The 27,376-nt window shown below is 41.1% G+C and overlaps 1 protein-coding gene across 1 annotated transcript in view; it reads right to left on the reverse strand.

Moving 5' to 3' along the window:
- Positions 1-5,409: 5,409 nt before the first annotated feature.
- Positions 5,410-27,376, reverse strand: part of FBLN5 (fibulin 5) — a 44,966-nt gene continuing 22,999 nt past the window's right edge. Inside the window, exons 5-11 of the mRNA XM_054276148.1 lie at positions 18,339-18,461; positions 15,466-15,582; positions 14,409-14,528; positions 11,226-11,348; positions 10,561-10,687; positions 7,455-7,650; positions 5,410-5,571 (exon numbers count right to left, since the gene is read on the reverse strand). Of these exons, the coding sequence (XP_054132123.1) occupies positions 5,410-5,571; positions 7,455-7,650; positions 10,561-10,687; positions 11,226-11,348; positions 14,409-14,528; positions 15,466-15,582; positions 18,339-18,461 (968 nt within the window). The remainder of the gene's footprint in view (positions 5,572-7,454; positions 7,651-10,560; positions 10,688-11,225; positions 11,349-14,408; positions 14,529-15,465; positions 15,583-18,338; positions 18,462-27,376) is intronic.

Consider the following 27,376-nt stretch of genomic DNA (forward strand, 5'->3'; position numbering starts at 1 on the left):
CTATTGCCTGAGAAAATCCATACTTAGAAGAGCATCACCTTCAAAACTGAGGAGTTGTGGGGTTTTTAAAATCCTGTTCATAAAGCCAGGTTCTGCCAGCAGGCTGGGCAATCTCTTCAGCTCATACTTTGCTGTAAGAGTGCTTAGAACATGGCAGTGCCTGCATCTCCAGTGAAACACATGGAAAGCTTGGACAGGTGGTGGCTGCAGAATAACATGGTGGGAAAATAATGGATCTTCCCTGGGTATGAGCAGAGTACTTGAGGTCAGTCAGACCCTAGAAAAGGCAAATAGCCTACAACTGATCTCCAAAAAGCAAGTCTTAAGTGCCAGAGAAGAAGTGGAGTTCACTCAGCATGTGCTTGCAGTACATGAGCATAATGAGATCATTTGTCCAGGACAAACCAGGAAGGGAAAATGAGTGACCTCAGGGATATGGGAAAGGAATTTGGAAGAGATTGAATATTTCAGGAGTTAGTAGTTCCTGTAGTGTTTCCTACAGATCCCTTTTTTACTCAGATACATTCCTCAATTCTTACAGTGAGGTTACTGCATCATTATTTACCTCCTGGTGTAAAAGCTGTACCCAAACTCTCCCTTGTGTGGCTTCACCAGTGTTTGTTGAGTTACCCAGGGGGATCAGTTTGCAAACCACTAGAGGTATCTCAGAAGTTTGAGCTAAGAATGGGAATAGGTGAGATTTCCACAGCTGATGTGCACAGTTAAAAACTCCAGTTACACTCTGCACTGACACAGGTGAGGACAGGGCAGGTGCAGAGGGCAGGCAGCTGTCACTGACATCCCCACACAAATGCCTCTGGACCATGTGGCACTGACCCTTTGGCACATGCCACCTTTCTGAGGCAGGCTTTCTGCAGAGTCTCCTAAAGTCTAGGTATGGCCATCATCCTCAGTCTTCATGCTTTGGGGTTGAGCTATTCAAAATTGGTTCAAAGACTTACAATAACAAAATGTAATGGGTGTAAAACACTTGTCTGGACTTGTGTCAGGTGAGGAAACAGAATTTGCTTGTGCCATCTTGCTTTACAGCTCTTTGACTTCCACATGCAGAGCCACACCACCATTTCTGTAGCTTCTGTAAATTCTCCTGTATACAGATACATGTACAGTGCTTTACACAAACACAGGGAAGATTCCAAGGATGCTTCATTGAAAAGCATCAGTCATGCAGATTGACACCACCTGAGGGGTTTGTCCATAGAGGATAGAGATTTATTTTGACAATAGTGCTTGTCAGGATTGAATAACATTAGGGCATACTTTTATTCCTTTTTCTTTTAAACATCTTTATGATATTTCCCTTATGCTCTAATACAGCTACATGCTGTGGAAGATATTCAGTAGCATATTCTGTGAATAAGCCAGACTGGAGAACTTGCATGACCACAAATTGTACTGATTGTATTGTTCTGCCAACTCTAGGCAGAGAAAAATTATTATACAAGTTCTGCTGGTGCTGATACCATGTTTATGAGACAATAAAAGTTGGCTCTTCTGAAGGCTAAGTAAAAAAAAAAAAAAAGTAAATATGAATACAGGACTCCAACTGAAGAGGAGAGAGCTCATATGAATGGCCCTGGACACTACACTCCTGCTGGTGGGTGACCAGGTTCTCAAAAGAAATTGAGATTTTTAAACAAAGTTATTGTAGTCAGTGAAAATCACTCGATGAAAAGCAATTCTGTGGGATCCAGGAAACTCTTGGGTGAAATAACATTTTGTTGTCTGTGTCAAAAAAGTCAATTCCTTAAAAATATCTCAAAGTCAAATAAGCAGATGATTGGATTCATTCTACTCCCTCTGGCACCTAACCCAACTAGCATGAACCAATTTTTTCATTTATCAAAACAGCTTCTCCTTCCCAATTACTGTGATCTGTATCAAAGATTACTGCCATATCTGCTGTCTTTTACCTTTATTCCAGTTATTGCATTGCTAATAGGTGCTGTACACACAGTGGAGGGCAGTTTTTCCGCTGAGAACCTGTGTTCAAACAGACATGGCAGCTGACTGGCTGGAGAGGCAAAGAGCTGTCCCTTCCCTGCCAGCCTGAGCAAGCAGAGCCAGAGGAAGCCCCACATACCCAGAGCAGGGTCTGTGCTCTCCCTTGGTGCTGCTCACAACGCTGGCCATTAAGCATACGGCAAAACTCTTCATGCTAGAAAATCATCAGCAGTGGATTAGAATAAAGAATCATTTTCTGAACAGACCTGGAATTCTGTCTGCTTTTGAGGAGTCCTGGTCTCAAAGAGGAACATGAATATATGAAACAGTTGCATGTTTACATTTTTAGCTTTCATGCTGTAAAAACCTGACATGCGTAGTCTGCTTTTTTTTATTTGGTGAGAATTGCTGTAATATTTGAGTCTGCAGTGGTCTATTGAAAACAGACCCCTGACTAGGAAATAGAGAGTTTAGATGTTATAAACTGCTAGTAATTTATTATTTTGAGATTGGCATATATTTTGGCGAAGTTTAAGTTGGCTGGAGTGATAGTGAGTGATGAAAGATGTTATGGCGGTTGAGAAGTGGCTGAATTCCTTTGTTTCCAGACTTTTCACTTTTTTTTAAGGCGCAGAATGTTTATGTAGAAAGTGTAATATTGTTTTATGGGTATTTGCTGGACCCTGCTAAAACCAAGCACTCAAGCTTTACTCTTTTAACAAAGTGTTTTGTTATGGAATTCCTCTGGGTTTTGATGTTTCTAAATTAGGGTTAAATCAGGTTGGTATGTGGGGGCCATGGGAGAGCAGGCCAGAAGTGACAAACTGTCTGATGTCCAGCAGGGTGTGCTTCCACTCCAGGAGGTGATGTGGTGGCAGGAAAAGAGGACTCCTCAACTGGGCATGAAGGAGCCATAACATAAGGACACAAAAAAGGGGAAGAGGGGATTTTAAACACTGGGAAAGTTGTCAGCATTTTAAGAGTTGGAGATTTTCAGTGCAAGACCCTGCCTGCCCCACGGCTGCTGTCTGGTCCACCAGAGCCTGCATGCTTCCCATGTTTTATTTCCATCGTCTGGAGCAGGAGCACTTTCAGTCCCATGGTTATAAATTATCATTCTTCCTTCCCAGTCATCTCTATTTTTCCCTCCAAGACTGTGGTACTTGATGAGCCATGATACACTCAGGAAACAAATTCTTGTTTCTGATATTTCTCTGCCCATTTCCTCTGCATTTATCTCCTCCAAGTCGGCTGCTCATAAAACTCATTGGCTTTCTGCCTTCAGCTTGGCTCACTAAACCCTGGAGTCAGTCCCCAGCCTTTTTGTTTTTACAATAAAGGACAGAGCTCTGAGCCACAGCATCCTGAGATGTTGTAGCAGCAGAGAGAAAATCTTTAAACCATTAAGAAACGGAAGCTGCTAAACTCAGTGTTTCATTGCTGAGAGCATCAGGGCTTCCTTCAAGCTGAGTACAAGGAAAAAGAGCAGAGTTTCTACTAATTCACAAATCTTACTAGGAACAAGAGTCAGTTTTCTGATTGTATCATGCAGTCCATGTTGTAATAACTTTCCAAGTCCATGTTCTCCCATTAAATACTCCACTTTAATGAAGACCCCACATTGCTACTCTGCTCTGTGCTCACATTATCGTCTTTGTAAACCTCTCCCAAGTAGCACTGAGCACTTCCAGTTCTCAAAAGACAAGCAAAGGCTATCCTTCCTGTCCTAGCAATGCTAGAGAGCCAAAAAGCCAGTAAGGAAAAGCAAAGTAAGGAGCTTATTTCAAACAGATTTCAGAACAAGGCAAATAAACCCTCATCCCTATTAAAATAAAAGACCAAAGTGCCAGTGGCTTCAACACACATTATACCTTCCAACTATACAATTTTTAATTTTTTTTTCAAACTATTAAACATATGTATAGATTTAGCTTAGCACTGAGAGGCCTCAGCTGGAATTCTTTTCACAGTTTTGGGCACTGTGCTTCAAAAAAGATGTGAACCAACTGGAGAGAATCCAGATGAGAGCAACAAGAATGATCAAAGGCCCAGAAAATGTGATGTATGAGGAAAGACCAAAAGAATTGGGTTTGTTTAGACTAGAGAAGAACAGTCTGGAGGGAGACATGACAACAGTCTTCAGACACGTTAGGCTGCTGCAAAGGGGAAGATAAACTGTTCTCAATTTCTACTGGAAGTAGGCTAAAAGGCAACAGATTACATTGGAGATTCAGATTAGACTTTAGAAGAAGATTACAATGGAGATTCAGATTAGACTTTAGAAGAAACTTTTTTTTTTTTTGGCTACAGCAGTTATACCTGAGAAGACAATGCCCATGAAAACTGTGGAAGCCCACTGTTTGAGATTGGGGTACTGGTATACTCTGGTCTGCATGAATAAGACTGCTCCTAGTCCTTTTCAGCTTTTTTCCCCCCATGTTAGAAGTGTAGGAGAGAGATTGCGAGTGGAAAAAAAATATTTTCTGAAGGAATACGGACAGGTCTGACCTGAGTGGTCTTTGAACAGGAGATTAATTGCAGCCATACCTACAGAGTTAGTAATACTACCTTGTAGCCGTTACACGCTGTTTGCATCTATCACACTCAGGAAAACAGGGAAAAATAAAATTCTGATCCTTATCTGCTCTAAAGTCTCTACTTATGCTGGATACTATTCTGGAAGTGGAGGCCTGTGTCAAAAATCTTGAGTGTAAATAAGCATAAAATCCTAAATGTTGTAAAGCACACCATCCAGTGATAGATTTCTATGAACTCTGTTATATAGAAAGATTTAATACAGAAAGGAACCCAAACAGGTGACACTTTGTCAGAAAGCAAAAGATTACATAGTACAACATGTTTTTTGGAATGAATTTACAATTAATTTTAACTATAAAATAGAATGAAAAAAACCAGGTGAAACTAAGACAAATGCAGGGTGAATTGAAACAAAGTGCCTGACTGATAATTCCAGAGATATTTGGGAATGCAAACTGGGACTCCTGAGGTCCCTTGTTTCAATAGGTGGGGGTTTTGTTTCTGTTTCTGCTTGTTTTTCTGCTTTTCATTTATAATGAAAAAATTTTTTTAAAAAGGCAAGATTGCAAAAGCCAGCTTTTTCCTCAGTTTTTTGGTGCTTTCTGCTAAGCAGCCTTGGAGCTACAAAGGTTCACAGTCTTTCACATAGACTCATGCCCTAGAAGTGTTTACAGTGAGAAGAGTCCTTAAAATACATGACCACACAGACAATCACATGGGATCTTCAGCTGTTTGCATCCTGCTCTGGACTGAGCATGAAGAGGCCTCTAGACACACATGGGTCACAGCTCTGTGGAAATGGTGATTTGGTCTGGAGCTTCTATAGTACTGGCTTTTCAGGAGAGAGTTGTGCAGAGGAGGAGCTGTCTCTTTTGGCTTAGTGTTTCCAGGGCACAGACTGGAGGTTTAGAAGGAGTACTGTGACACAAATATCCTCAGCCGGATGACAGAGCTGCCTCTGAAGTTGATGACGGTGTTTACAGTGATCATTTCCAAGTCCAGCTCGATCGTGCGCGGCCCCTTCACGGGCCGGGTCATCACCAGGGTGGCACTGATGGGTCCTGTTTGCTGTGCACGAAACAAGAGAAAGCAGGTGAGATTGCCAAAACTAGTTCTTCAAAACCACTGTCCCACTAGTCTTCAAGCAGCTAAAATAGGTGTTTTCTGTTTCATTGTTTGAAACCACTGCAACTGAAGGGACAGAGTTTCATTGCAGCATTTGGCTTCTTTTCAGTGTGAACTGTCACCTTCTACAGTTTGTAAAGCCTTTGGGAGCCCTGCACATTAAAGGAGCTATTGAACATAGACACTTGCTATTGCCCAAAAGAGAAAAAAATGAAAACATGGATTTAGGGTATAAACAAATAATGATAAATGTTTGTTTGTTTGTTTGTTTGTTTGTTTCTTTCTTTCTTTCTCTCTTTCTTTCTTTCTTTCTGTCTTTGTAGTACTCTTTAGTTTGATGTAAAGTTACTGTGAAGAAGCAGAGACCCAGAAGGGCTTTTTTTAAAGAACCTGGAGAGCAGGTATTCCCATGTGAATGGGGTTTGGGTTTGTGGTACATTGTGTCTGTTAATTGTACAAACCTTACACTTTGAATATGCAAAGGCACTTCAGAAAACAAGTCCTTTATTAAATGGAAGCAGACCTTGGTGATATCTGACCAGAACAGAGAATTATGTGCATTTAAAAATCAGATCTGCTAATGTTAAAACCAACTGCAGTTTGTTTTCCATCAGGAGCTTACAGAGGCACAGTGGGTCCTGCTTTACCTGTCCACTTCTACCTCAAGACTGGGTGTTTGTTACCTTTGATCAGAGAAGGCTGACACAGCCATGAGGAGGTGCTGGGCATGTTGCCTGGTCTGTGCCAGGCTGGGTCCTGGTGCCTCAGCAAGGGCACAGTGTCCTTCCCATGCCCTCCCAGTGCCCAGCGAATGGCTGCATGGTCAATCAGTGGAGTAGCAGGCTTGGGCAATGGGAGTGGGTGCTGAGGCCTCAGCACCTGCTAGATTGGCTCAGATGAGGGAATCAGTAAGGGCTTTGCAACAGAAAAGCTGTTGTGAGATGTAAATCATTATAACGGGACCGCTTGTCAATTCAGGATTTTGAAACATTTTCATTTTCTTACAGTGGGAATCTGAGGTTCTTGTGAGAAATATGTCCTGGAATCTATCCCACTATCCCTGTCCACGAGGGATGGGAACCTTCAGTAGCCACAGAACAGGACTTAATGTGAATGTCAGAGCCAGGTTTTGCCTGGAGCTGAAAATCAACCTCCTGAGAGTCACCGTCCCTTGTGGATGTGCCCCATTCTCTGCAGACAGACACCCCTGTAATCTCTGCATGCTGGTGGTGTGGCAAAGATGACTGGGGAACACAGAGATCTTCTGAGGAAAACAAATTTAAAAACCTCAGGTAATTACATTTTCTCTAACAGTGTCTACAAAAAATATATGTTCTCAGTGGAAAAAAATCATAACAAATGAAAGCAAAGAACTCAGAAGGTAAATTGGTGGCATTAGGGAGTAGGTTTTTTGCTTACTTTTTTGGTTTTCACGTTTTTCAATTTCCAATGAAAAGGTTTAATAAAACAGAAAAGAAACATTGAGTCTTTTGGTGACAGTTTTGATTGTCCATCAAATAAAAAACAGTTTGGCACAATAGTTTCTCTTGAGCTTGGGAAACCTGAGCTATTCTTAGACATGGGTACAGCTCTGGGCTTTCCTAAACCTGCTGTCTCATAGGAGAGGCATGTTTGCTTTGGGTAGGTTACTCTCCTGAGAGATCTAGCAGTTCCTGCACATCCGCACACTGCTCTGCACATCTGTGTGTAAAAAAACGCCTCATACTGAAGGTTTAAGTGGCAGTCACAAGAAACTCAGTTGTGCCACCAGGACATTCAGCCAACAACAAGATGCTCCATGTTTCCCCCAGGGAGCACTGACTTACCCGCATGTAGAATTCCCTGCCCTCGTTCCCTGATTTGATTTGGAAGATGTAATAGGCTCCAGGGTAGCGAGTAGTTGCTTGCATCTGAAAAATATCCGAAGGCACAGACCTCCCAGACACCATGTCCATCACTCTGTACAGGATGGTGAAGGGCTGATCTCGGCACCCAGGGTTTTCAGCTGGACACATGCAGCGGCTGGTGGTCAGAGACAGGATTGTCAGAGATAGAATTATCAGCAGGGGTTACAAATTGCTGTAATATTTGATTATTTATATAAATAAATGTGCATAAATAAATAAACAGACAAACAAATAATGCCGTTGACCAGCTAAAAGAATCAATGAAACTTGTAATGCATTTTCTCACTTTTAGCATTTTCTGTGTTGCTGTTCTGGCTTACGTCCTGCCTCCTTTTTCCTGTCTTCTTGGCAAAAATAATTTGCCATTCTCCTTAGATCACTCAAAAATGTGAACTTCCTTTGAAGCAGCCCTGCACGTGTGGAATACTCTGTACATGTTTGTTCTGATAGTAATTTATACTGAACTGTCCCCAGAATATTATTAGATAATTTCACTGGTAGTACTACATAAACAGTAGTGATTTTTGTTTCGCTATATTTTGTACACTACATGAAAACATACAGTTGACATCCTGGATCAAACCAAAGCTCTAACATCAAATGCAGAGCCTTAAGGAAGAAGAGGATATGACAGGCATACAACATTTCCACCAACAGTCTCCAATTGTTTGTGACTCAGGGAACCCCTGAAACAAAAATTTCTTCTTTCTATTCATCAGCTATCAATGCATTTCTTATCATCAGCTTTTCCAGCTTCCCACATGAATGTTTGGTATGCGCAGCCCCCTGTGGCCAGAAGCCCCACAGCCCCTTTCATCTCTCTTTACATGGCCTCTTTCTGACTTTAGCTGGTGCTCCCAGCTAGCTGCTCACCTGAAAGGAGAGCAGCCAGTCAATCCCTGCTCATCCTCCTCACCCATCTCAGGGCTTCATATCTGACCCTGTTCATGGCTGAACTGCTCTAATTTGGCTGTTACTCACAAGGAAGCTATTCCGTACTTTTGAGCATCCTCATTGCTTCTTATGAACCTTTATCCAGTTGTATTTCTTTTGACAGGAGGGGAAGGAGCTTCACAGTCTTAGAGATGTGGTACACAATAGAGCATGTGCTCCAAGGATATTCTCTACCTATTAACATTTGGAACTCAGATTGCTTTTCTGACCTCTAGTGAGTACTGCAGATCATGGAACAAGAACCCTCAAATCTCAGTTTGCATGGATTATGATCAGATCAGTGGTCCTTATTTAATTTGTGAATTTGGGATTTTCTTTTTACATTAAATTCATCTACACTGAATTTAATCTGCCATTTTCATTGCACAGTCATTGAGGCTTATTCTGTAGTATTTTTCTACCCACTTTTATCTGCTGTCTTCATATATTGTTGCAGACTTTGCCCCTCTCATGGTTTATTCTTTTCCCCAGGTTGTTTATGATGGACCAAGTAGGTCCAGCTCAGAAATTTCCTCTGCAGAAATTAATGAAAGTTGACAATTTAACACTATCCTCTGTTAAATTTTTATCTTTCAGCTTCTCATTCTTCTGTTCCAGGGACTTTTCTCTGTTACTTATGACTGCTTAATTTCCATGATAACTATGTGAGGGTCTTTTCATAAGCCTTTGGAAATGCAAACAGACTGCATCAGTTCCTGTGCCCTAGCCAGATGCTGCTAATTTCTTCAGAGAACTCTAAGGAAGTTGTAAAGCAGGATATCTCTTTATAAAAGTAATGTTGGGAGAATTTACTGGGCAAGGGTCTTTTTAACTATTTTTGATATAACCTCTACTGCTGACATCAATTTCAGACAGTGCATCTGGCATGTCCCCCATCTAGAGGCTCCTGGCATTATGATCACCCAGTTCCTTCCACAGAAAACACAGATGCCAGGAATTCACTTGGCAATTTTACACTGACCACTTCTGGACATATGTCACTAATTAAGAGCAGGCCCATCTAGAGATGAGCCAAAGCCACCAAACACAAGGCTCAGAGATTGTGTTCTGATGAAAGCTGCTCTGCAAGGACTCTGTAGCTGAGCTCTGGGGAATTTAGATACAGAGGATTCTGTTATTTCAAATTCCAGTTTAAGACTCTATCACCTCCCTCACCAAGGGAGGAGAACCCAGAACTAGACAGACACTATGTGTCCACTCTTCAGCTACCCTAGTTCAGAAAACAATGCAAATACACTCATCAGTTCTAAAGGAAAGAAGCTAATTACTAATCTCTTGACTTTCTATGAAATATATTGGGCTACCAAGCAATTCCAGATTATTTGGTTTAGTGCAAACATTGTGTATGAAATAATGTGGCCTGCAGTATATTGACATCTGTCTGGAACTGAAATATTTTGAGCCCCAGCAAATACATACAAATGTGAAAGAAACAGGCTATTTTAAGAAATTTTAGGTTTATTGTTTGCCTGCTCAAATGTTTCCCAGTTGATACAGTGACAGTACTAACAGCCTCATCCAGACATACCCAATTTCTGGGCAAGGTGGGTCAGTCTGTGAACTATTCAGAACTTTTAACCTGTAAGCAATAAGAAACTATTTGTATGCTGGTCTAACTGTCATCTAATATTTTAAAGTACTTCCCAGGCATAAACTAGTTACCATTTGCTGGAAATATTCCTGCTACTAACCAGCTGCATATGAGCATATATGAAGTCAGATATGTAAGTAAATGTCTCTTACTACATCACAAGCCTTGCTGTTTTGTCAACTGATAGCTGTTTTTCCAGTCTAACTTCACATACATCTGAGTATGATATATCGTATCATATCATATCATATCATATCATATCACATCATATCATATCATACCTGGTGACCTGGTAAGCAATTGCAATTTATTATTTTTATAAAGCTTACCAGTGGTAAATTTAGCAACAGTATGTATGTATAGCTGTTTAGAAAGACTTCATGGTTGTAGTGTAAAATTGCAGCTTCTTCGGTTAGACAGAACTTAGATACAACTTTCACAGACAGAATTTGCTTTTGTGGCTGTGGGTATGTTACTCACTTCTCATTAATCTGGAGATAAGGCTCCTCACATCGTACTGGATCTAAACATTTATATTCTCCTGGGATATTGAAACATGTTTGCTGTGAAGTGCAGGTGAAGTTTCTGATTTCACATTCATTGATATCTAAAACACAAGGAATAAGAGAATGGCTGAAGCAGGGAAATATGTACAAGATACCACTCCTACAAGCTGGTTTCCATCTTAAAGTATTACCCCAAAATTCATAAAACTCTTGCACTGTGAGAGGTGGCCTTTTTATAACTGTCTCCTCTTTTAAGGTCAGTTTTTACTCCATTCACTTCTGCTAATTAGAGTGCTCCCACATGCTGAATGCTGGGAAAAAAAAAAAGGGAATTGGCTGCTCAAACTCTCCGACCTTAGAGAATGGGAAAGGTAGAGATGTACAGCAGACAGGAAAGCATTTGAGGTGTTTCCTGTGTAGCTGTTTCCTAGCCAGTAAAGTCTTACTTAAAACAATACACTAGTTCACCTCAGCAGGAATATTCACGTGCTGACATCCTTACCAGAATTGCATAATTGACCCCCGCGAGTATTTCACTGTGCAATGCCAAAGCCAAGCATATCAATTCTTGAAAACCTCTTTCTAGACACAGGATCTACTTTCTGGTCCCCATGGGTTTAATCGGTGCAGAAATGTTACCTTGGCAGCTTCTACTGTCATCAAGCAAGTTATATCCTGAAGGACAGGTACAGTAGTAAGAACCAGGCCCGTTCACACATTCGTGCTGGCAGAGGAACTCTGAGAAGCTGCACTCATCCATGTCTGCAGTGGGAAAACAAAACCCAAAGTTTAGTGTCCTTGGCTTTACTGTCAAAAGAGCAGTCCTGCAGGCAGGTGGCCACTCAGACCAGCTCCCTAGAGCTCTGCAGCAGCCTGACAAAATGCAATACAAGTTCTTCATTAAACACTTTTTTCCTAAGGAAATCAAAGCTGCTGCTGAACACAATGCACGGCTTTTAATTATTTATTTTTCTTTTCTAATACCTGTCACCACTTGGCCATGTTTTTATTCCTGTTTTACGTCAGAGATAGATACTCTGACAACAAAGCTGCAACTGTAATTTAAAAGGAAAGACTTGGCAGCAGTTTTGTTTTCTTTTTTTTCCCCTTCTTTTGGAGAACAAGCTTCAGATTCCCAGGGCTCCAGCCACATGGGTTCCAGCAGAACTCCTGCAGCCAGCCTTGTCTGTTTCATATTTTTTAGCCTCTAGTCAGTTACTTCCAAGTCATTCCAACAAGACTCCTAGAGCACATCCCAGCCTGGGTCAGACACACTGCAAGGCCCAGCCCTCTCCCAGATACATGGGAGGCCGGGCAGTCTGTCAAACACTGACTGAAAGCAGAAACTGAGCTCTTTGCCCCTTGCTCTCATGAGTTGACCAGTCATTGTGTTCTGCAGGGCTGTGCTCAAGTGAGAAAGATGAACTTCAGAGCTGCACATGGAGCCATGGCTGACGGAGGGGAAACACATGCAAAGGCACGAGGCCGAGGGAGGCTGCCACTAATCATTTCCTTATTTCCCTGTTCAGGGGAAGAAAGGAACAAAGGCCAGGGCCCCAGCCAGGAACTCCCAAGTTCTTATTCCCAGCTCTGACATGTTGACTCTCCCAGGCAAATCACTTTTACTCTTCAGACTGAATTTCCCTTTCTTCTAAATTGGGCTCAGTCCATTTATTCACTTCTGGTGTTTTGTGCAAATGGATTGGAAAGTATTTGAAGTCCAAATATATCCAAGTGGCTTTAGGGCTGAAATCAGATTCTCAAAAGGGAGATGAAAGGGACTCTACACCTACAGAGTCCTGTTACTGTGTTAGTTTCCCCAGTGAGTTCACAGAAACAAACACCTTCCTGAAGCTCCATGGACTGAGGGCTGACTCCATAAAGTGGCTGAAATATCAGGCACTTTATATCAGGCATCCTCTGGCATCTGAGCCCAGACCTCCAGCATACTGGATTTGTGTAACTGGTACTTGGCTGCTGTCAGGTCCTGAGGGATTTGGAGCCCCAAGGGCCCTGCATTCCTGCTCTTGGCCCCACAGTGTTCCTAAACACTCCTGGCATTCTCCTGGCTGCCTGTGTGCAGACAACAGGGTGGTTGTCATTTCAGAGCACATCTAATGCACTTGGAAGACCTCTGTGATTAGAAAATAATGATGATGTTGGGAAAGCCAGGTTGGAATCTCTGCCTCTCTCCTTGAATTGGGGCAAGAATGCCTTCCAGTTTTATCGTAAGTTGGCTGCTAGGCCATGGACTAACTCCACTCCTACTGAAATAAATCTGAATCCTGGGTGTCTCTCAAGAGTGTCCCCCTGACCAGGCATTCCCTTTGCAAGCCTCAGATGTCCAGTGATTGCTGTGGAGTGGAAGAAGCTCATCCAGAGAACCTTGACCTGCTTTGTCAAACATCTCTTGCACAAGATTGTCAGGAAAAGATTTTCTGCTGGATGGTGGAAAGGCCCTTTTGCTCAGCTCTCATGGATGAGGCTCAAGCACCACCTTATTGGGCATTGCAATGAACTTATCTGGTTCAGACCCCCTAACTGAGAAGAAGAAAATCCATCAGAGTGCAGGACACTTAGTTAGGTGTTTAATTCTTAACACCCTTTAGATATTTAATATTTGTTCTTCCCCTTATTACAAGGAGATTTGCAGGGAAAATATCTTGGGAAAGACTAATCATGTACACTGCATCTCATGTCTTCTCTCTCAGAAACAGAATATTACATCTATTTACTGTAAATTAAAACTCAAGTATTTTCCAGTGCATTTTTCCAAGACATATTGGCTGAATTTTCTAATTTTATTAGGCTAATGGTACAATAAGCAAAGAAATAAGTTTTGCCTTCAATTAAAATAAAATAATACAATAAAAACAAAATCCAGGAAGGAAAAATTACAGTGACATAAGCACATTTTATTCTGGTGTGTGCTGAACAGGTCAGCAAAAACTGTACTAAGAAATCATATATTGTTTTTAAAGTGAAGCCAGAGCCATACAGGGGAAACTGGGGAAAGTTTCAGGCAGAAGTGAGCAGTCCTTAAGAGCAAGGGAAATACATGCATTCAACAGACAAATGGAAAAGTGCTTTCTATAAACTATTTCTTTAATCATGGAAGAATGTCCTCAGGCTATCTCTACTTGCTCTAATAAAGCTTCCTGTTTAGCATTACAGAGTGCTTTCTTATGTTTTGCTGTTACCTTGGAGCTTTTGAATATTTAGCTTATTTCTTTAAACCATTTGTGGCCCTCCTCCACGGAGTTTTCCTGGGCATTTGCTGAGTGCTTTAGCTGGAAAGAAGATCATATGAGTGTCGCAGACATCTTTCAGGAAAACTCCTTTCCTTAGGATTTTTCCTCCTGAGAAGCTGAGAGGCCTCAGGAACAAAATGTAAACAATGATTATCTGCTGCTGTGGAATGCAACAGGTGGATCTGTGATTGGGCTCATAAAGTTGTTTGTAATTAATGGCCAATCACAGCCCAGCTGGCTCGGGCTCTGTGTCCAAGCCACAAACGTTTATTATCATTCCTTTCTATTCTTAGCTAAGCCTTCTGATGAAACCTTTTCTTCTATTCTTTTAGTATAGTTTTAATGTAATATATATCATTAAATAATAAATCAAGCCTTCTGAAACATGGAGTCAGATCCTCATCTCTTCCCTCATCCAAGAACTCCTGTGAACACCGTCCCATATGAGTTGCAGCTATCCTGATGCTACCATGGACCAAGGCAAAAAACTTCTAAGAAAGTTTGTAAAAACAATGCCTTTGAAACAGTAAATGTAATAGAATTAAACCAAAAGAGTAAATAAGAGAGTTACCACTGCAGTTAACTCCGTCAGCTTCCAGTTCATAGCCAGGTTCACAGCGGCAGAGAAAAGAGCCATAAGTGTTGACACAGGTCTGAGTGCAAGGGTTTTCACTTGTACATTCATTCACATCTATGGGAAAACAATGCCAAATTCATCAGTGACTTCTCCCCAAACTCCATTTTCATTTTTTTTTTCTGCAGAGCATTTCAAAGAGATTAGCTGTACAGTCAGAACGATTTGTTCCGAAAAAATATAACAAGGTCAGTGTTGTTTATTTGGATGTTTATTTGTTGATGCCTGCGAATAGCATGTTGGACACAACATGTGTGGAAGTGAAGCATTTTGGGAATGACTTCAATTAAAACATAACACGGAAGATGAGGATGAATTTTTTATTATAAATGTTTCTGTCCTTGTCCTGCAATTTGAAAACCATTGAACCAATATTATCACAACAGATCTGAGAAAAAAGCAGCAGGATCTTCCTAAGAAAGATAATGCAATGATGAGGAGTCCTATGGAAGCCTTGGGCTAAGGCAGTCTTTTTTTCCCTTGTAGGACATTAACAACTTCTGGTCATCATGAGCACAGACCTTCTCCTGCATCATGTGGGAAGATGCTCTCTGCTTTGCTAGGGAGAGACTGTGAAGGGGTTGTGTTGACTTTGAGGTAGCACAGCACAGCAAAAGGTGGTCTAATGCTTAGGACTCCAGTCTGGAACCTTGGAGACTCTGATTTACTGATCTGACAAAGGTTTCCTGTCTCAGTCGGGTCACACAACCTCACATTTTAATAATAAATTCAGTGCCTGAACACTTGGTAATTCCACTGAATTGAGTGAATTGAGGTTTGGGCCTCTGTGCATATTTCTCCTGATACACCAGTGCTGTTGCACCTGTACCCCTTTGAGGTACTGTGAAACTGCAGAAATATCTGTCTGACTGACCTGTGAACATTTCTAACAGCAATGCTGGGAAGGTCACTTGTGTTCTGAAAACCAAGCAAGTCTTAAGGGTGTGGCTGAGGGGGGACCAAAGATTTCAGGCCTGGTTCACCCTACCCTTACCTTGGCAGGATCTCCCATCGTCGTTGAGGGTGAAGCCGGGGTTGCAGGTGCAGGAGTAGGAGCCGGGCACGTTGGCACACAGCTGCTGGCAGTACCCATAGCGACATTCGTCTATGTCTGCGGGGAAAAGGAGGGAAACTGGAGTGCTCTGCATCTCCTCATGGCAGACAAAGCAGCCAGCACACTGAGCCAGCAGTGCTGATAACACAGAAATTCCCCAGCACACTGGTCATGGTGTCACAGCCAAACTTCCAGGCGTTCAGACATGGAGTTAGAGTTGAAATGTACCTGTCCCCAGGAGAATGTGGTAATGTGGTGTTATCCATATCTGGCATCTACCAGTGTTTCTGATGAATTGATTGGCATTGCTGTAACCTTCAGTTTAAATCAGGCTGCCCAGTTTGTTCCTTTAAGCAGCTCCCTCAAAGGATACCTGGCTGCCAGCACAACCACAGCCAACATTGCAGCGAAATTTTGGCAGAATCAAAATAGAAACCTTCTTTGCCTCCACATATACCAAAGCTGCTCACTGGAACAGCAGTGTTTGTTACTACAGTCTTCTTTTTTGAGTGAGGATATTTTTGAAAGATTTTTTTCCAAATAGTCACATTCTCTTTTTATATGAATTTTTAACTGACAAATTACAGACTGTGTAAACAGTTCGTTTAATGCCAAAATAGCAGTTTGGGCTGAATTGCAGCATTGGCAGTGCATGCAACTGAGTGCTATGAGCACAAGAAAATGCTCTAAGACATGTAAGATGGTAAGTGCTAGAAGATTTTTGCCTCAGAACTAAAAACTAAAATGAAACACCTGCAATAGCTGTCCTTTCAAAGCCTTAACATTTCCTTTGGTATCAACCAGCTTTTGATTATTGGAGATTTTTTTAAATGGCTGTGTTAAAGCTTTGAAGCTAAATTTATGCCACAGAAAACCCAGAATATTATATGCAATCAGCAAGATAACTTAAAGGTCAGATCAGATGCGATGAGTATACCAGCAGCAGGCTGCAACAAATCCTGCAAAAATAACATAGATTTTAAGTAAATTAACACCTCATTCACTGGCACAGTGCATTACATGAAGTTCATGCTTTGTCTTTTCAGGACTGTTATCTCAAGAGTGCTACATTTTGAGGATAAGGACTTGTACAGGGCTGCTTCTTGTGGGTGGGTCATGTGGATATGCTGCACTGGCTTCTCTGTGTAAACTGTACAGGATAATTGCAACAGATAGAAGTGTAGGCTTTTGTAATGGTGATTTACCAACAGTAATTGGTAATTTCACTGAATTCCACTGCACTAATAACAGTGCCCAAAAAAATTTGTCTCTAAACCCCAACTTGGCCCTCTGATTACAGTAAGTATTGCTTTACTGCTTTATGGCAGCAAAGATCACTTCTCCAAAGCCAGTATAAAGTATGGAAAAGTGAGACTTCTTTGAAATTTAGGGGAAAATATAGCAATTCTAAACACAATTTGCTTTTCCTTTTTCACATTGCCTTGCAATAATCCATCCCATGGTTACTTAAATAGGGCAATACTGGGATGTTATTCCCTATTTTAGAAAGCATGAGCAGGTACTCAAATCAATTCATCAATGCAGCCATTTCACTTCTCTGCTATAACCATCATGCAGAAGAGTATTTTAGATCTGTGTTCAAATCCTGAATGCTGCACCCAACCCTTTCATTTGGCCTGTAACTGGGAGAAGTACATCGGTAACAGAACAGGTGATGCAGAGCAGAGTCTGCCTTCCTTCCCTCCCTCATCCCCATCCTACCACACATGCCTGTACATTCCCCAGCACAAGCTTTGAGAAGTTCATTTATCACAGATTAAGGAGCAGGGGCCTTGGAGACTTCTTATCCCAGGGGAACTGCAAGACAGTGACTCCCTGAGGAGGCTGTGGTTGCACAGACCCCAGCTTGGACAGGGCTCAGCCTGGTGCCTGCCAGGTGAATTTCACAGCAGCAGTTAGGAAAGCAGCCAGGAATTCATGGAATTGGTACTTGGGAGGAGAAAGCTGGAAAATAACTGGAGATGCTCCAGGGACAAATGGGCAGGGAAAGCCCATTCTCCTTCCAGTGGAGATGTGACAGGATGGTCCAGCTCTGCAGAGCTGGCATCAAACAGCCTGCACTGCAGGGAAAGAACTAATAATGGGTAAATTTTCTTAAAAAAAAGTTGTATGCTGACTCCTAGGTCCTACCTGTGTACCTAAGATTAATGTCTACATCATCATCCCATGTGTATGTCAGGTGAGGGGAAAGGGCTGGAGGAGAGGAGGGATGGAAGCTTTGTTTTCCTGTGCTGTTTGCTGAGCAATGTTTTTTCAACACGACTGAGCTAAAAGGATGAACAGGGTATTGCTGCAAGGAAAATAATAAAATTGAAATAAAATTGCATGGAAGGTTGTGAAATGGCACCCAGTTCAGAGGTAATTTTTTTCTTACCCCCAAACAAAAGAATTGGTTGGCTTGGGAGTTACTGTCATTCCCATTTCTTGGTATCAGATATGGATCCCTTCAGGTCCACCCTGTCACAATAACAAAAGCACAAGTCTGTTTGGGCAAAAATCTTTGTGCACACATGCTTGCAATTGATCTTACATGAAAGGGAATCCTTCAGACTGGAAATACGAAAAGCCCAGTTATGACACTACTATGATGCTAGTCATATGGCATTTCCAGCTACAGTTTTGTTCCATGGGGGAGTCTCTCTGCCAAACACCTCATTGGCACTTTCAGAGACAAAAGAGTTTCCACATAGCTGAAGGTTTAACTGTGTCCTTGGCAAAAGTGCTTAGTGACTTTAATTCAGGGAGCCCCAGGTACACATATACTCAGATACTGTAGCAATTGAGGATTTTACCTAAACACTGGCCTTCTAACAGCCAGTAGCCTTCAGTGCAGGAGCAGGTGTAGCCCCCTTCAGTATTTATGCAGATCTGGGTGGGGTTACACTGGTGAGAATCTGAAGCACATTCATCCACATCTGCAACACAGAAATACAGAAGGAAAATATTAGAAATGGCAACAACAAAAGATTGTTCATATTGAACAGTGTGTACACTGCCTCTGTGCAAGGAAGCAGAGTTTGGAGGAGTAGAGAGAATGACCATAACCTGAAGGAAAATCACACTAATAAATGTCTGAGGGCAGTGAGAACTGAGAATGCACATCAAATCTCAGTTTTGCAGGTGACCCAGTATTTTCTCCTCAAGGAAAGTCTCTCATTATCTCAAACTTTTTGTAACTTCCACATTTGCTGTCACTGAGCTGGGATTTCCATGCTATAGAGCAGTGTTCAGTCCTGGGGAGAGGCTGCTGAAAGGGTTGTGCAACTCCATTTAAAAGTAAGAGATGAAGGAGAGTTTGAGAGATGTACAAACACAACTCAGAGACATAAAAAAAATACTTCCTACCCCCACCAATGCAGACCATCTCACTGTAATTTTTCAGACACAAAGTTCAACCAAAAATCAACCTTTACCTGACCAAAAAAATGTATACTTCCCTGGAATCAATTTCCTGACAATAGTACTATTTTCTTTTAATTTCCACCCCCCCACCTCGCCATCTTTACTGGGTTTAATGTATTTGGGTTTTTATTGCAATCCCTTAGGGTGTTTTTGTTGTGGGCTTTTTTTTTTTCCCCCCTTTTTTTTGCAAGGGAGGTGAATAGCATTCTTACATTTATATAAGCCAGGACCCTGGAACCTAACTGATTAAAAATGCCTTTCAGAGTCAGAAATTCATTTTGAATCACGCCTTGCTCAATATCTTTCCTGATGTTTCAGGCATCAGGTTTGTCTCTAGATGTCAGAAATAGAAATGCCAAAAGATAAATTGTGTCATTTCCCCAGCCAACCTAAATTTTTATGTTTTATTTATTGATACCTTAACTATTTTTCATTCCAGCATACTGTGCACTGGCCTTTGCTGAAGCACTATGTCATCCTAGCAATGCTACTCCCTTGATCCTCCTCTGATTCTTATTAACCCAGACTTTGTTAGGTCATGACTGAAAGTGTCTCCCCAATGCCCCGGGCTGGAGCAGGCAGCAGAGGGCAGGAATTCCATGTCTGTGCCTGCCCCCAAGGCAGCAAGCGCAGCCAGTCAGCTGTACAACCCTAGCAGTCATGAAATAACTGATCCAGGCTACCACAGCAGCATATCTGACATGCTCAGATACATAAATAAATAAATACAAACATATTGTACATATGGAGGGAGTCTAGGGTTCTTATCTTGCCAATATCTGTATCAGAGCAATTTATGGTTAGTCAAAATTGATAAGATAACAAGAGGGGCACAATTAGAAGTAATTAACTCTGTCAGAATTTGGTTCCCATGTATTTATTGGCCAGATGAAGACTGACAAAATGGTGGGGGAAGTGGGGAAAGGGTGAGATAACAAGTCTAGACTATATAGGTCCATAAATATGTTGTTCAGTTCAGCTATTGCTTCTGTGATTGAGCTAAAAAATTTGTATCCTCCCTTCATAGCATATCACACATAATTGGTAGAATCTGAACAGAGATTTTATCTGACCATAAATTTAATAACAATGACATTAATGTTTTCTAAATGAAAAAGCTTTCTATTTGTCATGCTTGCTTATTGTTTTAGGAGTGGTACCTTGGGATCTGGCCAATTTTGCTTTTTCTTAGTCTGCACTAAGCTTAAAAAGGAGATTTTCATTTTCCATGTTCCCTGCTTCCAGTAATATTAATAGGTGAAGCAAAGTGGAAACAAAATGAGGGTCATGGTCTCACCACAAATGGTAGTAATGCAGTTTGAAGACAACAGATCCTCCACTCTTTTGTGGGGCATTTTTCTTGCAGGGATACAACGTCTTTCACTTAAGCAACAAGTGGCTATGGGATTGGTTTTGTTCCCAAATCATCCTTGTAGCAGCTGCTTGAGCTCCACTCCAGAGAAGTAAAACATTGATCCTCTTCCATTTGCTTTATAACAAGCAGATTTATTTGCTTACTCCCAGTCTTCACCTTTTGTGGTAGTATTTGGAAGCATATTTCCATTTAAACACAACATTTTTTACAATGAAGGCCTTCTGTGGAGTTTCTGCCAGAAAACCTGATGATCCTGAAGTTGTCTATGCAGAACACCTTGACTCATCACATTTTGCACTGAACAGTACCTCAGTGACTTCACTAAAGAAGCTTTATGCAACCAGCAGATGTAAACAGCTTTACTGGTAGCAGCAAATCTTTTTGGTTGGGCCTGAGGGAGCACACCAAGTTCTGTATTTCATGTCTGGCATTCTCTAAGATTGCCCCTTACCATGAGGTGCCATTAAACTCTTACTGACACAGCCAATACAATCAAATAAAGTATTTTTGGCAAGCAGCCTTCACAATTGAAACAGGTAGTATAATCCCAGGCCGTCTGCCCTGGGTTGATCCACATTATATGGGCTCACTGAGAGCAGATATTTGTGCACTAAAAAAACTATTGGTGCAACAGTTGGCCTGATGTTAGCTATCTTCTTAAAGGACATCAGACCTGGGAGACATAGGGTGTCATGCCCGTTTGCACAGTGCAGCATACAGTAAGAGCAGATGTGGTTGGTAAAGTCAAAACTAGACATTTGGCAGGAAAAATAAAAAAGAAAAACCAACAAACCCAAAGAATCCCAGATTATTTCCACTTGGGAGAAAACTAGTCGTAGAATTTCAAGAGATTGCCTATGGATAGACGTAGAAGTTCTGTCTTCTATGGATAGAGACATAGAAGTTCTATCTTCTATGGATAGACATAGAAGTTACATCAAAACAGTTCCCGGGCATTTTTGTTTGAATGAAAATTGCAAGAGGTTGCAAGTGGAACATGACAATCCGTGAATAAGGCATGAGTAATTTCTTTGTCTGGTTGCACAGCTTATTTCTGTCCCATTCAAGCATAAATCTTAGGTGTCTTCATGCTCTGGGACTTCAGAGCCCATATGTACTACCTCTGCCTCTGTGATGGGTCATACACAATACCTGAGCAATCTAATTGCACATGATTATAGATTTTCAATAGTTTTGTAGGTTCAAAGCAGATAAGACAAATTCAGAGAATAAAAAACTGTGAGGCCTACTCAATGTAAGGATAGCACAAGTGGCTAAGAAATCCCTGAGGTGCATTATCCTGAAGTTTGGAAGAGTATGTCTGACACAGCACAACTTATGTCACAGTCTTCACCATGGACAGAAACACTGCAGTGAGTTGTCAGCTGAGCCCCAAGGTAAAGTCTAATCAGATGGAAAGCAGAAGAGTTATTAAAGGGCAGCATGCTAGCAAGAAACCCTAGAAACCCCACTGCCCTCCATTCAAGATGTTAACAAAGTGTGATATTTGATGATCTCAGTGCCATGAAAGCATCAGATGCTGTCACCTATCACTGATAAACCAAGGATGGTTTTCATTATACCAAACCTGCTTTTAGTATCTTTCATCACCAAGATCCTTAGAAAATCTTACCTGCATCCAAACAACGTCTAGTCTTTAATAATAGCTACTGTTAAGGGATACCTCATGTGATTTTGGCTAGATGACTCAGTATGTGGCAACAGAGAAAAGTTGCTGTGAGGTGGACTGGGAAGAAAATACAAATTAGATCTGTCCTCAGAGAAGATAAGGTACCTGGTGGTTACTGTGCTGGACGAGCCAGCACAGATACACTGGCCACACTGTAGCTCATGGGCTGAGAATTTATCTTTTGGGAACTCTTCATTGCTTTTCATCTTCCATCACCCTGCTTCCTTTTTGGAAAGCAAGGATTACAAAATCCATGAAAATCCATTATCTCTGCTATAGTCCAGTCTCCCTCACTGTTTAGCACCTAAAACTCTTCAGGATAGGGCATTTTACAAAACAGAAACAGGAGCAGGTGACAGACCTTTCTGTCTTGTAGTCTCTCATGTACAAGCTGCATCTATTATTATGAACATTTCAAGATACCACTTTTTCAGAAATTTTGTGCAGACTGTACATTGGCTAGTGAGATGTAAAATAAAAGATTAACCATCATTGTTTTCTACTAAAGGACCTTGGAAGCAGCAAAGTTTCTTTCAGCTAAATTCTATGGAATGTTGCTGTTCCACCCTAATATTGCATGGAACCTCAAAGATTCCCGTAGTTACTGAAGCAGGAAGAGAATTATTGATGTAACATACGGCAAGTTAAAAGAGTAATCTGGCTTTCATACCTCTTCCTACCCTGACAGACAGGACTGTGAGTGTTGCTGTGAAATTGCATATGAAAAAAGTGAGGATGTTAAAGGTTGTCATACCTAATAATTTTGAACAAATTCAGATTTTTCCAAATGACTAGTGGCTCTGGGTGACTCCTTTGAGACAGCAGTTGTTCAGCACACTAGAGAACCAAGGCAGGATAGATGGATCACTGTTCAAAACTTCTCTTGCCAAGGAATGCTTGGCCAAAGCTGGTTCTAGTTGTTTCAGCTCTTGGGCATCCTGCTGTGTGCTATTAAATTAGTGGTCATTGATATTCTCTCACCCATCCTTCCAGTTGTTGTATTCACATTACTGCTCCCACAGCTAATTCCAAAGGCAGAAGTTTGGGCAGGACTCCAGACAAATTAAAATCTGACTTGAAGTGGGAACGATTTACTTTGTTAGTTCCCAGATGAGCACTGAGAGCAACCACATGGCCTGTGCAGACCACTGCTCTGTGCCTCCTAAGAAATACCACCTACAATGAACAGAGCCTCGTGGCTGTGAGCCATGAGATTTAGAGATCTCTGGGTTACTGACAGAAGGAGAGAAGAGCTACAGGGCATCTCCATATCCCTTTGTAAGGATACATGGGCTGAAAGAGCCGAAGTCTGAACACTCCAAAATGAACCACATGCCTCTCTCTTAGGTCAGTGTGTTTGCATTAAAAATTATGGCTGTGGTGCTTTGGTTTAGCAGCTCTGGGGTGTGATGTTGTCTTTACTTGACATTTTGACAAGAGGTGAGGTGGCTGGGGCAATGGGATTTCATTTGGGGATTGCAAGGGTGGAGAAAGTTTTTTTTTAATTTCTGGCTGGCTGCCTGCCTTTTGTAGGATGTGATGTGCTGATGCTTTGTTTTTATTGGTACAAATTGTATTTTTAATGGATGGCAGGATGCCTGGTGACTGGATAGATATCATTTATAATGTCAAAATAAATATGTGAACTCATGGTGTTTAGCATGCAAATTACTGGCTTTGTGTTTTATTATCTGTAAAAGCTAATATTAATAGATATTAGTGGATTCTTTAGAATTTAGCCACATCATAGAACAATGAATGAAATTTTTAATTCGCTGCTCATAAATTAAAGATAAAATAAATAATTTAAAAGCCATGCATGCACAAAAAATGGAGCAACATATTAATATAGGAAGGAAAGCTAGATGTGAAACTGCAGCACAACACTACATCTCACCAGGGAGGCTAATTCTTATCAGGAAGTCTTTTTATGGCACTGACTCATGTTCACCAAGAACACAGGACTGAGACCACTCTTATTTGTATTAATAATACTGCAAGAAATCACAGCATAAAAAGAAAACCAACACTCTAACCCTTTGAATGAAGACCAGATATATTCAGTATTTTTCAAACCAAAGAGACTAAAACTAGGGGTTGCATAATCTCAAGACAGAATCATAAATGTGGAATTCTGAGGATCTGGTTTTGGCCCACTGTTTTCCACATTTGTGATAAAATGCAGAGGATCCCAAGCTGGTGCAGTAAAGAACTAAAATGTGAAATGAAGTCTTATATGAAAGTATTTCGCTAGGTGTGGTGGGCACATTTGAAAGTGCTTTTCAAGACAGACAAATGCAAGGTCTTATATCAAGAGTAAAAAATGTAGGTCAAAAACAAACCTCTGGGGTTGTTATAGGTAATCACTTGAACATGAACTTTTCCTGACATCATGCTGCTGAAAAGCATTACCGTGAGCACACTGAGTAGACACAGGAAATTGTTCTTACACTGTACATTGCATTAGTGCAATAATTACTGAAATACATTTCTGGCATCAACATTTTAAAAAATGATATTGCAAAGAAATACCAAGAGATTCCAAAGAGTTATTCCAAGCCACAAAAATTTATCTTAGAGCAAGATAATGCTCCGTTTAGTAATCTATTTAAGAAAAGATTCAAGGTATATTTGCCTGTGATCTGTAAGCATCTGCATGGAAACTATATTCTTATCTGAGATGGTCGCTAAAGCAAAAGACAAAGACATATAATTCAGTGCTTAGAAGACAGATTAAAAATAAAAATTAGACAGATGCTTTAGTGCTTCTGATTAAGCATCTGAAAAACATAATACAACACATGCTAGAGGGTGCATGGAACCTCAAAGTTCCCAGTAGTTACTGAAGCAGAAAGAGAATTATTGATGCAGTCAGTAGCAAATTGAAATAATTATCTGGTTATCACACCTCTTCTTACCCTTACAGATAGGACTGTGAGTATTGCTGTGAAATTACATATGAGAAAAACTAGGATGCTAAAGATTGTTCCTGTCCTTTAGGGTCTTACACCTCAACAATATTTATTCTTTCAAACAAGCTGTAGCAAAAAACTGTGTCTTCAAAACACCATTTGACAGGTAAGGTTCTATGTCCTGGGTCACAAAAAGGACAGATTATGTGGTCAAAATGGTGTCTTAAAGTATTCACTGAATAGTCTAACACCTTTCAATGTTTGGTTATTTTTGTCTATATCCATAACCTGAGATTTTCTGTTTGCCTTACCTCATTTTCCATTTCCTAGGCCATTAGGAAATCTAACTGGGCCAGAAAAAGTACTGAAAATGAGAACAGGAACTTGAAAAGTTCTTCCAAAAGATTTTTGCATTGCAAATATTTAAATGTACGTGTGTGCATTTTTTATTTTTTATTTGTATTTAATCAATAAAAATGGTTTTTAGTGAAAGAAATTGTACCTCTAATGCTTTTAGTAACTTCAGAAATATGTGGAAAACATAGAAAATGTTAATAACATTTTTTGTACTAGAAGATGTTAAGTCATCAGCCTAAATATGCTGGGCATGCCAACCACCTTCCTTTCAGTACAGAGAGTGATTGCTTCTTTGTGAAGGATGAATCAGGTAAAAGAGGAAGTATCCAAGTTATTACCACAGACAATTCACTGAATCAAAGACCCTCAAGAGGACTCAGCTGAAGGTTAGAGGATGTGGTCTTGCAGGAAGCAGTAGATTTTTCAGCAATCTAAGTGACTTTACGAGGTGGATAGCCAGGGAAAGAAGCCAGCAGACAACAGGGGAAGGAGCAGAGGAATTTAGGAACTGGGAGCACCTGTCCTCCGGAAGGTGTGATTCAAGGACTGTAAGCAAAGACACTGCCTTTCTTCTGCTCAGAAAAAAGAGGATTGTGCATAGACAGGACTTCATGCACTAAAGAATACAGAAAGAAAGTCCTTAAGATCAACCCATCAGTTCAGACACTTTTCAGAGCCCTTCAGGTAAGGAAAGATCTTCTTGACAAAAAGCTACTTTTAAAGGATAAAAAAAATCTTGGTACTTATGGGCATGTGGTTAAATACCACAAGACTGAGTAAATGCAGAGAGTGGAATGTTTACCACGGGAGCTCCATCCCAAGGAGATGATTTGCACCTGCCCCAACAGGAACAAGGGAGACTATTGTCCTTCAGTGCATCCAGGGGTGGTGAGTGGTGGGATCTGTGACTGCCCTCATCCCTCCACAGACGTGGTCTGTGCTCGGGCACTGTGAGCATCCCACTCCCCATGGCAGCTCCTTTCCCAGCTGGCTGTCAGTGGGATAGCAGCACGAGCAGAGAGCTGTCATGGAAGGATGTGGGCTTATCATCTCTGAGCTAGAACCACACTCTTGGAGACCATGACAATTAGAAGTGAAACTTTGCTTGGACTCTGTGATGAAGGGGGAAGCCAACGTGGACAGCAGATTTCCAAGACAATATGCTTTTGGCAATGTGTGCTGTTTCGCAGATGGACTGTTACATTTTGTTCTCTTTGGAACATATTTAGCATGCATGACTTCCTTTCTTAAGTAATGAATTCTGATAATCATGCTACAAATTTCTGTGGGTCACAGTAGTAGCTAAGGCTGCTTTTCCCTCTTTTGGTCAGCCATTGACAAAAGTGGGTATGCTTTTGCCATCATGACTATTTGAGAGCCACCAGCACCATGGGGTTCAACACAGCAATACTGGAGATTAATATGACAGTTGTGAGAGCACAGGTCTTGCAGACTGCAAAACATCTACCATGGAAAATCTTCTTCCCCCTTTTACAAGGAGGTGTGGGTGATTTTGGGGCCCTATGTCTTTATTTTATTTTGTCTGTCTTTTAGTCCCACTGTTTTACTGTCACAGCCCCAGGAGCTAACCCGGCTCCTAAGATGCAATGATCTGGAAGAGAGGCTCAAAGCTGACAGCTCGTTCCAGAATCTCTGTCTGCTCAAACACTAAAGCTCATTCAGTCATTTATAACCCTCAGGGCTCCATTTTAAAATAATACAAAGATTGGATGTCTGTTTTTTATAGGCATAATTGCAGGCCAGGACTAAACATCCGAGCTCAGTAACATGGGTATCAGGTCCAAGATTACTTGGAACAGAGCACCTTCCCCAGACTTCTCCCCCACTCCTTATTTGGACACTGAAAAATAATTTCCTCAGTAGTAGATTTTTACACAGTGAAATCACATGTTTTCTCAAAACTTTTTTTTTTTTCTCAAGATAATTACATTTGATAAGAAAAGGGAAGAAATAACAATGCCACATTCCTAAAGTGCAGACTGAAGCCAAATTCAAACTGCTGCTGTGTGGGGTCAGTGTTTTTTCCAAGGACAACTGACCCTGCTGAGCTTGGACATAATCCAAGATCAACTC

The sequence above is a fragment of the Melozone crissalis genome, unplaced genomic scaffold (genome assembly GCF_028551555.1).
Source record: "Melozone crissalis strain CALT ecotype California unplaced genomic scaffold, PUWL_Pcris_2 ptg000018l_1, whole genome shotgun sequence".
Taxonomy (NCBI): domain Eukaryota; kingdom Metazoa; phylum Chordata; class Aves; order Passeriformes; family Passerellidae; genus Melozone; species Melozone crissalis.